Source organism: Pogoniulus pusillus, chromosome 7 (genome assembly GCF_015220805.1).
Source record: "Pogoniulus pusillus isolate bPogPus1 chromosome 7, bPogPus1.pri, whole genome shotgun sequence".
NCBI lineage: Eukaryota > Metazoa > Chordata > Aves > Piciformes > Lybiidae > Pogoniulus > Pogoniulus pusillus.
In genome coordinates, this window is record NC_087270.1 from 19,717,714 (window position 1) to 19,731,755 (window position 14,042).

The following is a 14,042-nucleotide window of genomic DNA, read 5'->3' on the forward strand; positions in this document are numbered from 1 at the left end:
TAAAGACTAAATAAGGCAGCATCCTAACTTTGTTGCTGCATCAGCTAGCATCAACCCAAAAGCTGTTGCTTTTTACTGATATTAACTCAGTAAAGACAGCAAAATGACTTACGTTTTACTAAAGGGAATGCTGAGCTATAGATGTGAGGTTTGGGAAGGGCCATGTGAACCCCCAGGAGGGAGGACTCACTAAAATCCAAACTGTAACCACGTTTAATAATGATTTTTTGAGAAACATTGTAAGAGTAATTAGGAGCTTTATTGTACCTTAAAAACAGTTATTCACAGCCTTACTTTTACACTATGAGCAGATGCATCAATTTGATCAGAAATATTCAATGTATGTAATTTTGGGGAAGTTTGGAAGAAAAGCTTTTAGCTGACATTCTATGACTAGTTAGATAAAAAGGCTTGATTCAAAGGTGCTCCCTATTATCAAAAGGTCAGAAACATCAGTTTACATTCCTGTAAAGCTCACTGATGATGATTAAGCATATATGGAAAAGAGGAAATATGTGGATTAATTGCTTTCTGATCTATAGTATGAAATCTGGGATTTATTTTTAGTTATGCTGTTTGCTGAAGTTAATTAAAGTATTGTCCTAAGCATTGTGTGAAAGGTGGATTTGAAACTTTTCGTGTTTGATATCAGGGCAAATATCTAACTTCCTGGTCAACAGTAAGGTACAGTGAATTAAGATAGAATATAAGTCTAAAGTAGGCCTAGACAAATTGTGGTCTGAGTTTATCTTGATGTAAATCTGAATCTGGACTGAGTACCTAGAATAAACAGATCTTAGTAGAGGACCATGTCTCATTGCAGAGTTATCACTTGATTCTTTACCTTTTTATCCCTTCTAGATTATTTTATTTCTCCATGAGAGAAGCAACCATGTGAAAGAAGACAAAAGAACCTGGATCCACTATGTCTAAGGACTCTGGCCTGCCCAGATTTGGTGATAAACAAGGTACACATGCTTAGCTTGTGCCTGCCTTGTGCAAGGCCTATGCTTTTCCCAAATTTGGGTAAAGCAAGCCTGTGTCTTTGCCTAATATGATAAAGTTTGGCTAACTGCCATTCTGATGGGCTATTCTGTGTCCAAAGGCCCACTGATCTCAGCCCACATTGATAAAAGGAGATACGCAGGTAAACTACATGCTCTGCCATTGTCTTCATGCCTGCTGCTGCCTGTCACCATTGCTTACTGCCTTACTGTTTGCCTGGAACCTCCACTGTCACAAGTTTACCAGGAACAAACTCTAGATGCCTCCACGCAATCAGCCCGTGTAGCCAGTGTGACATCATGCTGAGACTGCACATTGCAAGACATCCTGCCTGCACCTGAAAGTCTCCTGCTAAAACTAGAAGTCCTGGAGATACACAGATCATCCAGAAGAGCCAGGAGACAAGGTGCGAGATTGTCTGCCTTCTTTCCTCAGAAGCTCGAGAAGAATCAAGTCTCAGCAGCCAACAAGACAGAGTTCCCTGAGAGTGTTTGGGCACTGTCTGGGACTGTGACTAGCCCCAGGAGTCGGTAATAATAATTTTGTGAGCAAATACTTAAGGCCTCTTTGTAATTCTCCCATTGCCTTCTGCCATAAGCAGAAAGAGATCCTTGAGCCCATCTTGTGGGCAAGCAGTGTATCGACCGCAAGCGGCATTTGACCATGGAAATCTTCTCTTCTGGTTCAATTAGTAGTTATGTATTTTGCTGGTTTTTACTAGATCTAGATATTATCCATAGAATGTTTCCATGACCATATAAGAACCTGAATGTTATTAAAATTACTGTTCAGGGGTGGCAAAAGTTCTGAATATCAAAATTATTAATTTTGGAGAAAATACCATCTCACATTAATTTCCCTTCGTAACAGTGTCTTTGTCTTAAACATAACATCTGAACCTGTTGTTAAAGTTTCTCTTGAGAAACTGTAGTTAGATTAGAAAATTTTCTTGAGAGATTCTTTAGCCATACACCTATCAGTAACAGAGTACCAAGCTATGGACTAGGAGAGCACCAAACTGAGTAAAATTGGACTAGGCTTGAATCTAATGGTTCAAACTTAGTGAAAAATGATGACATCAGAAATTTAGTGGTAACAAAGTAATCTTCCCCCTGTTTTAAAAGGGTTAAAAACAATACCAGAATTCTGAAATTCTTACCTGACAGAGAGCAGCATGTTTGCTACTAATGCTGTTAATCTAAGCCAGTTGGTTCCTAGAGTATAGAAACTGCCCTCCAAACATAAATGCTTCTGCCACATCTCTTCAAAGACTACCTTAACCATAATGTGAAGGAAACAGTCATCTATGGCAGCTGGTAGACAGGGCAGTAAAATAACCATACACAGCTGTATCTGTTACCAGGACAAGAACTATTAGGACTTAACTGGCTGCTAGAGCTGATAAGGATAAGGTTGTAGTTTGAAGCACAGCAGTTGCTGTGGGAAGGAAAGAAGGGCTAAGGACTTTTTCCTCATATTTCTTTCACAGAAGTATGATAGGAAAGCCCAGTCTCCAGAATTTCTCCCAACTCCCTGCTCCAGCCTCTGTACTCCTGTTTTCAATGAAAACAGAGTCTATACAGTTTTCTCCCATCCTCAGTTCTGTTCTTCCCTGATGAGCATTCGCTTTTTGCCTATCCAAGTCACAAGTCTTGAGTGACCTCTGTTCTCTGTTTAGCATGTTTTCCAGCAAAGGAAAGGGCAAGAAGGAACACAAAGTGACCACATTAATGCTGTGATAAATCTGTGACATCAGCTGTTGTTTATCAGCATAGTTAATAGCAAGTGAGGAAAAGACCTACTCAAGGTAAAAGACTGATTTAGATGTCTGTTAGCTACAGTGGAAGTGCTGGATCTAAAGAATGTGCACTAGTTTCAGTGCAAGTTGTATCTGATCACTTAGCACCTCGACGTTTTAACAGCATTGAAAAAGCAGTGCAAGACATCTATCCTGAATTGCAGTTGCATGTATAGAGAAGGTTGCTTTGAAATCCACTGCAAACAGTAGGCTGCTAAATTAGCTGGAATAGTCACCTGCCAGGCAAAGGGATGAATGTACATAGCTGGAGAGCAGAATGCAGCCTGCCCAAAAGTACAGAGGTCTGGCTTGCCAGACTTTTTCCACTGATATCAAATATGCTGCTTTGTTGGACATCAGGTTTTGTTTCAAAAGAGAACTACAGAGACTGGAAAAAATGCAGCCCTTGATTCCAGGTCTTTAGTGAGATCTGTCCAATTTACCTTGCACCCTATTGAAATTAAAGATTACATGGAACATAAAATGAATTAAATTCATAGGAAAGAAACTTTAGTTTTCTGGTGTCTCAGCATGACAGTGAAAAGATTCCAATCAGAAACTATCGTCCTGTACAAATATATGTTATTGAAAACCTTGTGACTGAAACCAATGTATTGAAATAGGACCTGCAGCTCTGGGAAGCCTTCGGGTGCTTTTATTCTTTACTAGCTTTGAACTGAACTTTTGGAGTCCTAGCTCCTGAAACATTGCAGTGCTTTGCTTTTTCTTTGCTTTTTTTTTTTTTTTTTTTTTTTTTTTTTTTTTTTTTTGTACAATAAAACTTTAATCATAACAACCCCAACTAAGGAACAAAACCATTTTATTTTGTTGACAAAATTATATGGTGCAATTAAGCATAAGGTTTAAACCAACTTCAAAAAACACAGGGAATCATGGAATCATTTGCCTTGGGAAAGAACTTTGTGTATTTTAAGTATTTTTGAGATGATTTTGTAATGTTGCTCTTCCTGTGTTTGGAATAATTTTCTAGAATGAATTTTTTTAATTAGCACTCACCCTTTCATCCTCCCATCTGACTCTTACTACCTTTCAGACCACCACTGACTTCAGCAAGGAATGAAATCAAGGAAGAATTTCAGCTAAAACTGCTCGAAACAGAAGTGCACCTGAGCCTGCAAAGTCACAGATTGAGCACAGCTCTCAAAAGTCAGAGAAAATTATGCACAGGTAAAATGGGAAGTAGGTAAAGTCAACAACAATTAGGCTTCTTCCATTTATTTGACAGTGTAGGGTAAAAATAACTAATGTCAACTATAATAAAGTATCACAATGCAACTGAATGGGATTTTATTACTTTTTGTAAGACAGCCCAGATGCCAGGTCTTTACCATAATAACTGGTAATAAACACAGATTTCTTTTTTTAATTCTTTTTTACTGTTTTAGCCTCTATTTCTCTAAGAGATAGCACCAACAGAACTGAAATGATAACAAAACCATAGCAATGACAACAGGAAATGAGAATATAGACAGATTTAAGATAGAGTCACATTTAATCCAATAATCTACACTGGTAATGGAGTAGGCAAGTAATCTGTTGTGTCATGTCACTATGTTTAGTGATGCTAATAAAAAGTTGTTGTAGCATAACTACTGCATGCATGTGTAAGGCTACTGACCTCACTGGGTCAAATCACATGAAGTGCACTATTGAATGAGTAAGGATTGCAAAACAGAGCCACGTGTTGAAAAATGGGGGTTTGATATTTTGCAATAGTCTTTTTTTAGCTGGGCAGTATTATTAGTTCTCACCTGAGCCTGAATAAATCGCATATTTCAAGAAGTACTGAACAATTACATTGCAAAAACAAGGAGCTTTAGGCTTTGGGTGAAATCACTTCTTAATTTCCTGTTAGAGAGACTGAAATTTCATCATTAGATGTAGGTTAAAGTTGTGTCTTTTGGTTTAATTTTTTTAGTAATATGAAAGAGATTTGTCTTCCTGGTGAAGTATCAGTTGTCTGAATGTTCCAGATGTTTGTCGCTAAGAATGCCTTGGCTGAATTGGTGTGATGACACAAAGGAACAGATGGCACAGAGCTGTCCCTGCTCTTCAGGACATCAATGGCTGGAAACAATGACAATACCACCCTGGCTCCTTCCAAATTATGGAGACCAGCAAACAAATTAGCCTGACTAGCAGATCTCAGAAGAGTGTGCTGAAGTCTGCCTTGGACAGCTGTAAAGATTATGTGACTAGAGGTCACACTGCTAGTGAAAGAGGTCAGTAGAAACATGTTCAAGAAAGAGGTTTTGCCTCTAACTCGTGCTTGTAAAGTTCTTCTATCTGTTTACTTTGATGAGTAGTTTTGCTGAATTCATTGGGTCTAACTACACAAAGGAGTTTTCATTTCAGGTGCATGTTTGACTTTATGATCAAAAACCAGGTAAGAATGTAATAATGGCATGATACTTCTAAAGTGGTAGAAGCCAGAGCAAAAAGGTATACTAGGCTTGCTTGTGCTAGTTGTGAAGCAAATATCTAGTTACTGTATTGTTATTCTTTCTTCTTTTTTTGTTTTTCCTTGTGCCCAGTCTTCTGTATTATTGTTGATTTTTTTTCCCTGACCTTTACATTCTATTCAAGTATTTTATCATAAGATGTAGGCAGAGCCATAGCAACTGTGCAATTTATAACATCTTAATCCTTTTTAAGGATGAGAGGGTCAGGTGCCACAGATATCCTGGGGGCTGAGTACAGATTCCTAACCAGATATGTGTACCATATATCAAAAAATTCCACAAAATTTCTGGTGTCATGAGTATTCACAGCTGATTAACATCTGGATACATTCAGAGAACAAATTCTGGGAATACTGCTTAAGAAACCAGAGAGACAGTATATTTATATGCTTATGGCTTGAAACTATTTTCCTGTCATCTTATTGTACATCATGAAAGAACAAGGAGATGTAGGATTTGTAGCTAAAGAAAAGCAGATTTTGTTGTTCCACACAAAAAGGAAGAAAGTTTTTTCTGCTTGGGCCTGTGGTGTCAGTTGTTATAAAGCAACTGGGTACACTTATTCATACAAGTCTTTTTCTAGCACTTCTTTTTAGTCCGTTAAGCCAGCAGTTTCTGAGATAAGGAGGGTCATTTGTTCTTAAAATGCTTTCTGATCCATTCATGAACATAGTGTCATCAAGCTGTTCAAGTGAATTCACCTCTGTCTTTATAGGAGCTATAAGCTTGAAGGAAAGTTTTTGAAAGCATATGGAACAGCCATCTTGGGTGGTCTAAAAAGTGTCCATACAGGGTACCTAGTTATCCACATCTGTTGAAGGAGTGTATTGATTTATGCCTGTATACTGCAGATTTCATGCCCTGACCAGTTCAGTGACTTTGATCACATCAAAGTAAACCTTCGATTCCCAATAAATACTCATATATCCTTGCTTTGCTGCAAGCCTGTGATAAAAACTGGAAATCTCCTCCCTTCCTTATACGCCTGCAAGCATTTATTAGTGCCATCCAATATGAATTCTCAAAAGTTTTCAGTGGCTATTCTGTGTTGTTTGGGGGTGTTTTTTCTAAGCCCACTGATTTTGTGGGCAAGCAGGATGCACAAAAATCTGTTGAAAGAGAGAAACAATAGATTGTGATGATAAAACAATACAGATGAACTTCAGATGGAAAACGTAAAAAGATCAAGTCTCTGCCTGCTTCATGATATTTCCAAAGAGCTTTCCTAGGGGCATCCATCAAAGAATGAACTGGGGAGGATTAATGAGGTGTGTCAAGTTTCAAAGGTGGCACCTGTTCTGGACTGCCTAGAGCTGCATTTTAGGGGGCTTTTAGACTTTTCTTATAGAGACAGCAGATGAGATTGGGGCAGAAAATACCAACTGCTCAAAAATAATGTCCTGCTTCTGCGATTAAAAATCAGCAAATCCATCTGGGCTCTTGTACTAAGTAACAACAGATTTTCAAGGCCCACTTGGAAAAAAAAATCCAGTTACATTTTTTTCAATGGAAGGCAGTTACATGAAGTGCTGCAGCTTCATAGTGTACTAAACAAAATGTTCAGTCTTTTGTAGACCCCTCAGGTGTGTTCTTATGTAAAGATTACAAGTTTGCACAGTAGGCTTTCTTTCCTTAAGTATTTCTATCTGTGACCCCTAAGAAGTTCTTGCACCTTGGTGCTTCACAAGCCAGAATGTATTTTCTGTAAGTACCTCTCAGGGAAAATCAATGTAATTCAGAAGCCTGGAGTCATATTTCAAGCTATGAAGCAACACTGTTCCATCCTCTAGACCTTAAAGAGGCCTCCATCCCTTTTAAGATTTGGTTGCAGTCTGAGGGGCTAGAGAAAGGACTTCTGCCAGCAGAATGGTAACCTCCACATCCCTTAGAACAAGAGCAACATTGAAAGAAACTCAAGACTGATACACACTTGTAGGAAAAAAAGTTAAAGATGTTTTTTAAGTATGAAAAAATAGTCTCTTCCTTGCACACAGTCATACATGCTGACAGGATAAAATTGCTCAACTGATGTTCTTGCTTCACCCAGAAAGGTTTTTATAGCGACCAAATTACTCTGTGAGTCTAATCTGTCTGTTCAGCAGTTGGGTCCAACAATATGCTGCAGTGCAGCAGCTGTAAGCATGCCAGACTACACCCTCCAAGGCCTCATCTGCTCCACTGGCTCTTGGTTTCTGGGGATAGGTCAGCTTTCACAGATGAACATGGCTTCTTGCACTCATTGATACACCTCTGACAAATTTTCCTGCCTATATGAGAATCTTGTAGTGAATTTCAGATAATTTATTATTCATGTGATGCAAGAGTGCCTTGTTGGAGAGGGCTCTCAGCCTCACTTCTGGAATTTCATACGACCCACCAAAACTGTAAAATGTGTATGTTCTCTTTGCAGTCACTAAGATCTCCTATAAGTCAGAGTATACAGCCCTCTCTACCTCATCCCTTGGGAAGCCTGTTTGTGCCTGTCTCTCTCTCCCAGTTCCAGACTGGAGAGGTGAAGAAAAGCTGCCATGCCAGCCCCAGGGCTCTTCAGGTGACACGGGGACCTGTGAGAGTTAAAGGAGCCTTGCCTGTTGTACCACGTCCTCCCTCTTCCAATCTTGATTGTGCACATTTGCTTGTGACATGGGTCTTAATCCTGAGGTGCTCTAGGATTATTTCCTGACCAGTTTCGAAACGGTTTGTATATTCTTCAAGAGGCAATTGTGCAAGGACTCTTGAGAAGATGCATCACCACTGATGTGCAGTTTTACACCCAGGTGTAGAACAATATTCCACCAACACCTGTTGATGACATAGGGTTTAAAGCACAAACCATGAATTAGAGGTTCTTCCATGTGAACATTTAGGACATTTAGCCTACAGCCAGTGCTGCCAAAGTCTGGATGAAACTGGAAAGACACCCAAGGAGATGACTGGACAGCTGATATCTGGTACTTGCAGTTACTTTCATTGTTTTGTTGCATGGTATTTTCCTACTTGTTCATTTGTTTCAGTCTTGCTGGTGTTGCTATATGGGAAATCATTTACATATCTGAGGCAGGAATTGTGTCTGATACCCACGTGTCCACAGGTACCAAACTGGGATCCTAGACAGACAGGAAATTATAGCCACATCTTAGAAACTTTACCAGCATCTATGTAGAACATGGCATGTGGTCTGCTAGTAACTTTAGAAATTCACCAGCTTCTTGCCATTATATGAAGAGCAACTCAATATCTTCTGACCAATACTCAAGCTGCTAAAGCAAAGCACACACATAATCTTAGCAGGACTGGAGTCTCCTGCAGTTAAATAGACAAACTTCTTGTGCAGTCAGCATAGAAATTCTTTTCTTCCAACTTCCCAGAATGGGTAATAAGAGACAGAGTATTGCTGGTGGTGGTTTTAGTGTTGCAGAGTACACAATCATTAAATCCTTCTGTCAGCATCCAGGCAGGATAGACTTTCATATTTTTGAGTAATACATTTAGATGCATCTAATGAGTAGCATGATAGATATGGATATAGAAGCCTGAGTAACAGATGGCTTTGAGTAAGAGGGAGTTCTGAAGGGTACAATTCAGCTCTTCTTGTTCAGTTAGTTTTGTTTGGTTGTTTTTTTCTGCAGGAGAAACACCACATCCTCTTTTCAGATAAGCTGTATCTATCTGGGCAGGCTCATCCCTTCTATAAATCATTTGCTTTGAATAGAGTCAGGGCAGGAATTTTACTCAGGCCCTAGTGGTATTTGTTTTCTGAGCTCTGGCTTTTAGAGGGTGATGAAAAGAAACCCAAAATGGTAACTGTTCTCTGAGGTTTTTAAGATTGCTCATTTAAATCCATATGTAAATGTAGTCTCTTTTTTATAAGTGCTGGGGTTTTTTGTGATGTTAAATATTAGGGACATTGAAAACTAAAATTGTTATAGCATATTTAATTCACAGTTTTATTAATTTAAGTGCACTGGTATCTTATGGGCCTAGAAATAGCAAAAGTTGACTTATAGCCTGGAACTATAGAAAAAATTTGCATCATCTGAACTCTTACTTAATCTAATCAGAGATCCCACTCCCCCATAAACCTAACCAAAAAATAGAGTAAGACTGACATGAGGTGTTAATGATATTACTTTGTGTCCAGGAAAGTGCTGAGTCTCTTGTGAAGCATGTCTGGCAAAGATGGCAATGGAAATACTGGAAGCTGTTCAGAGGAAGAATGCTTCCATGGTAAGTTTTCTTGTCTTACCTTTATGACAATAGGATTAAGATGATCAATAACTGAGTGAATAGATGACATGCTTTAGAGAAATTTGATTTGATGTGACAATCAAGGTAATTATTCCCAAATGAAGAATGATTCTTGGTGGGAGGGATGTCCCAGTGCAGAGAGCATCCTCTGCTTTATCTTGATCCATTTATCATAGCACCATAGGTGATAAAAATGCAAGGAAGTGTTACTGACCACTGTTTACATCTGCTTCCAGCTTGTCTTTATCTTAGTCTTTCCTTTGCAAATATGAACTTCTAGTCACTTTTCATGACCAACATTTTATCTATCACTACATATTTGCAATTAATGTGCAATTGAGTTATTCTTACAAATGCCTTAATGGAGCTTAAAAATTACTGGTTCATCCAGAAATGAGGCATTTTTGCCTGCAAAAATACCACCAAAAAGAAATCTGAGGTCTAATGATGAATCTGGTGTAATCGTGGAGCAAAATATTTTAGTGTTTTTCTGCATCATTTTAGTCAGTTAGGGGGATATTTTCTTGATCCAAACTACTGCTGTTTTACTAACTGCAATATGTGAGTAAAAGGCAGCTTTCCAAGGATATAAAAATTAAACCTAGTTAGACATGGACTGCTTTTTCAGTTGTGCTACCAGATCATGGAGTTTTTCTTTAGATCTGATTGGAAGTCTTTATAAACCACTGGGTGGTATGAAATTAAGCGAAACGAAATAACAAACGTAGTTATTTCTGACCAGAGAAAGGTCAGTTAAGGTCTGCCTTATGCAGAGACTAAAAGTTTTCCGCTTTACAAACCAAATAAAGGAGAAAATACTTTTTAACAATTCAATACATGGGAAAGTCAAGTTCTCAAAATCAGAGGATTTCCCTGAATATTTTCACAGTGTTTTGTCTAGCATTTTAATCTTCTGTATTCCATATACTCAAGTTGTGACTTTCTTTTCTGTGTATCAGTTAACAGTTCATTGCCAAGATGACATATTATTTCTTTTCCTAATTAAAACACCCCAAGGATTTTTATTCTCCCAGCCTTTCATCTTTACTATTTTCCAAAATAGATATTGTAATATAGCTTTCCTTTAATCTGGTTCCACACTGATTATAACTGTTTTGGGAGGAAAGGGTTCCATCAAATGGTACCAGAGATGCCATATACTTCTATGTTTTACCCCTAAAATCTGGAGCAGGAGAATGGGAGAATTTGATTCAGCAAAGACAACATTCTTTCTGTAATCAATAAACTCATACTCAAAAGCAAGGATGTATATTAGTCCTGCTTAATAGTTTCACATGTGAATAAAGCCTGCCTTTTTTTAAAACTAAATTAATCAACTTTACAAAAGTGCATATCTCATTAATTATAATAGCACAGTGTTTATCCCCATCACTGGCCAAACTAGTTTAAAGGGACAGTTCATTCTGGGAAAAATCTGTGCACACATCTGTTGGATAGAGTCAAATATATTGTTTCTAGCTCTAGGAGATTAATACTTTTAATACTTAAAAGTTTTCCATTTCCTGGCAGGATTAACATTGTAACTCTCATGCTACCTATATAATAAAATATTACATAACAACAAACCAAGCAAACAAACAAAAACAAGTTCTGTTTTGCTCACTACTTATTTTTCCAGTTACTATACTCTTAGCAAAATGAATTATGTCATTTAAGGCTCACTCTGTTTACATTTTTTAACATTGTATTATTCTGAACGTTGCAATGTGGTTCTGTGTTGGGTGCAAACAGCAGAAGAAACAAAACAGGGAAAAAAAAGAAAAAGAAAAAAAAACCCAAACAACGTTCTTCAGTGGGAGATATTTCAGAGGTAATATATCTTTAAGTGTCTCCGCCTCTGGATCCACCCACTTCTTGATAGCTGCAGCAGCCTGGTTGACTCATAGAAGCTGTGTTCATACAATAGCCAGCAATGAGCAGTGTTTTTCAGAGATTTTGAGATCACGCCTCCTGCTATGTATTTTGCATTCTAGCTTGCTGGGACTGAAGGTGTATGAAAGAAACATCTTTAAGTTTCTAAGATATTGCAAAAGGTATTTCCTTCTCTCATCCTGGAAAATCCTGACAGACCAGTTGGATACCTTTCAGGCCTTAACCGAGAACTTTATCTGCTCATCCCACTGTCTTTTTTTACAGTGGAAAGACCTGAAACACCTTTAAGAACTTAGAATCTGCCTAATATAAACAGATGGCTAATCCTAGTGCCGTCTGCAATGGACATCTACATCATCATCAGAAACAGAATAACCTCTTAAAAAGTGGGATCTATAAGAAAAATGGGATTACTAAAGGAATGAAGGTAAGGTTTCATTGTTTACCTTAATTGCCTCAATATTGGAAACAAATGGGTAGCTGCAACATTACTTATTAGTGGTGGTCTTAGTCTCCATTGGACAAATTGTATGGATTAGGCTTGTGTGTGAAGATTTATATTCTTGGGAATTCAAGCTGCATTTTTTCTATCATCCTAAACTGCAGTGAGAGTTCTGAATGGTTTGTGCAATATGCTGTTGGTCCCATGAGCTAACTAGCCTGTAGTCCAGATTAAGCACAAGCATACGCATGCTTAAATGTAATAGTTTCCTTCTGAAGCTTAACCAATAGTGGAGTTGACTTTACAACGTCCTACTAGAGGAAAGCTGGTTAATCAGCTGAAAGTGTGGGAGTGGTGGGTTTTGAATTATGATTTATTGCTGTACAGGTGAAAAAAGAAAATGTAAGCAAGGGAAGCTGTCTTTTCTTGATGTTTATGTTGCCAAAAGGTTGGTTTGACTGATGCCTGCACTTTGCTGATGCCTGCTCTCTAGGCTTATACTGCTTGACATGCAATTCAGCTTACTGGTCTCTCAGTCTGCTTGTTTTGAAGCCTATGTTTCTCATTTGTGTGGACATTTTGTAGAACAGTTGGTATGTAGTGTACTACCTAGCCACAAAGCCAAAGGTATGATCTTAATTAACCAGCCCAAATCTTGTCTGTCTGGGATACTTGTTCTGACTGTCTGTCTTGAAGCATTGTAATTTTGATCTGTTCACTATTAGAAAGTCTTGTATTGGCTAGAAAGAGGCTGGCTTTACAGTGCAGTGGAGGTTTGCAGCTGGAGCCTGGGCACTCACTTTCCCATGCCTGTCAAAAGCTTTACACAAGGACCATGGCAAAGGCTCCGCTGTTTTACAAATAAACTGCTATCTTATATCTTTCTCTGAGTAAGGCTCTCACACACCTAGCACTCTAATGAAGGCATGCCCAGTGTCATGCTTAATGATTGTCTGGCTTTAGGTGTCTCCCTTGGTATGGGTGTTTCCCAATCATGGGCTTGTGTAGGATGAGGAAAGCAAAAACGCTTGTGCAATGACTGAAAAGGCCTTCCTTGGGAGTTGCTTGCAGAAACCTCATCTAGCAGCCTTTTCTATATCATGTATATCTCATCATTTTATATGCTAGCTATTTCCCACAATGTCTGAAATTTTTGCTTTCACTTGGAGTGGAAAATTTCAAGGACTAAGCCTTGCCATTCATTTATTGTTAACCTGCTGCAAATGCATAGTTTTGAAAACAGTAGACTCCCAGGAGGGAATTAATTAGGATTTTCTCCTTAACAGGAAAGACAAGGCTAGAGAAGCAAAGTAGAATATCACTGAGAGTGAGCCAAAAGAAACAAAGCTTAGCCCAAAAGGAATGGTAAAGAAATAAATTGTTGTAGATGTACCTGCTAGATTAGTGAAATCTTGCAGTCACCAGGCAGACTGAGGAGAAGGACTTTTACCCTGGCATGCGGCATGCGAAGGAAGCACTGGCAATTCCCTCCATGGAAGAGGAAGTGGTGATGAAGTAAAGCCTTAGAAAGTTCAGGAGGCTTATCACAGGCAGATTTGGTAAGTCCAGGCCTAGCACTGTGTTCTGAATTACATACCATTTCCCTCTCTTCCTGCTTCAAACATGGGATTGGGAAAGAAGGAAACAATAACAGACAAGAGTCCTGTATGAACCAGGAATCTCATTCCTGGTAGGAATCTCCCCATTCCTGTCTGGTCTGTTTTCCCACCCCAGCTGCCTCACCCTGTTCGGTACTTATGCTTTATCCTATTTTACAGGAACACATACTGTTCCTTCCTAGCAGATCTGTTTGCATGGCTTTCTGTTGTAGGTGTGCAACTTCACACAGCCTTCCAGTGTTTCTGTTTGCAACACCTCAGTGAGGTGTGCTACCACCTTCCATAAAAGGAGAAAGACAGTGTGCAGATCCTTAGGGGGTGTGATGGACGGTGCTGGTTCTAGCACTTGAGACTTGTGGCAATCCTGAAACACCTGGGGTTAGTCACAGCTGTGTTACTTTGCAAGGAGAGGGGGAGGGAGGCTTGTTCTGGTTTGAAGCAAGTGGTGGTGCCGATGCTGCAGCCAAGGCATGGCACAGAGAAGGCTTCTAAGTCAGGAATGCGTAGCAAGAGTTGCACACAACTGACTGACTGGAACATCAGGCTTTGCAGAA

General features: G+C 38.9%; 1 protein-coding gene and 1 long non-coding RNA gene across 3 annotated transcripts in view; both read left to right on the top strand.

Moving 5' to 3' along the window:
* Positions 1–9,507, top strand: part of LOC135176791 (uncharacterized) — a 129,239-nt gene extending 119,732 nt beyond the window's left edge. Inside the window, exons 6-10 of the long non-coding RNA XR_010302822.1 lie at positions 862–968; positions 3,858–3,991; positions 4,798–5,046; positions 7,697–8,237; positions 9,428–9,507. This is a non-coding gene — a long non-coding RNA (uncharacterized LOC135176791). The remainder of the gene's footprint in view (positions 1–861; positions 969–3,857; positions 3,992–4,797; positions 5,047–7,696; positions 8,238–9,427) is intronic.
* A 1,993-nt stretch (positions 9,508–11,500) lies between these two features.
* Positions 11,501–14,042, top strand: part of SPTLC3 (serine palmitoyltransferase long chain base subunit 3) — a 91,043-nt gene continuing 88,501 nt past the window's right edge. The window contains exon 1 of one of the 2 annotated variants that reach the window (XM_064146781.1): positions 11,501–11,854. In XM_064146781.1, the coding sequence (XP_064002851.1) occupies positions 11,744–11,854 (111 nt within the window). In that variant the 5' untranslated portion in view covers positions 11,501–11,743. The remainder of the gene's footprint in view (positions 11,855–14,042) is intronic. The other variant, XM_064146782.1, reaches the window with a different exon arrangement.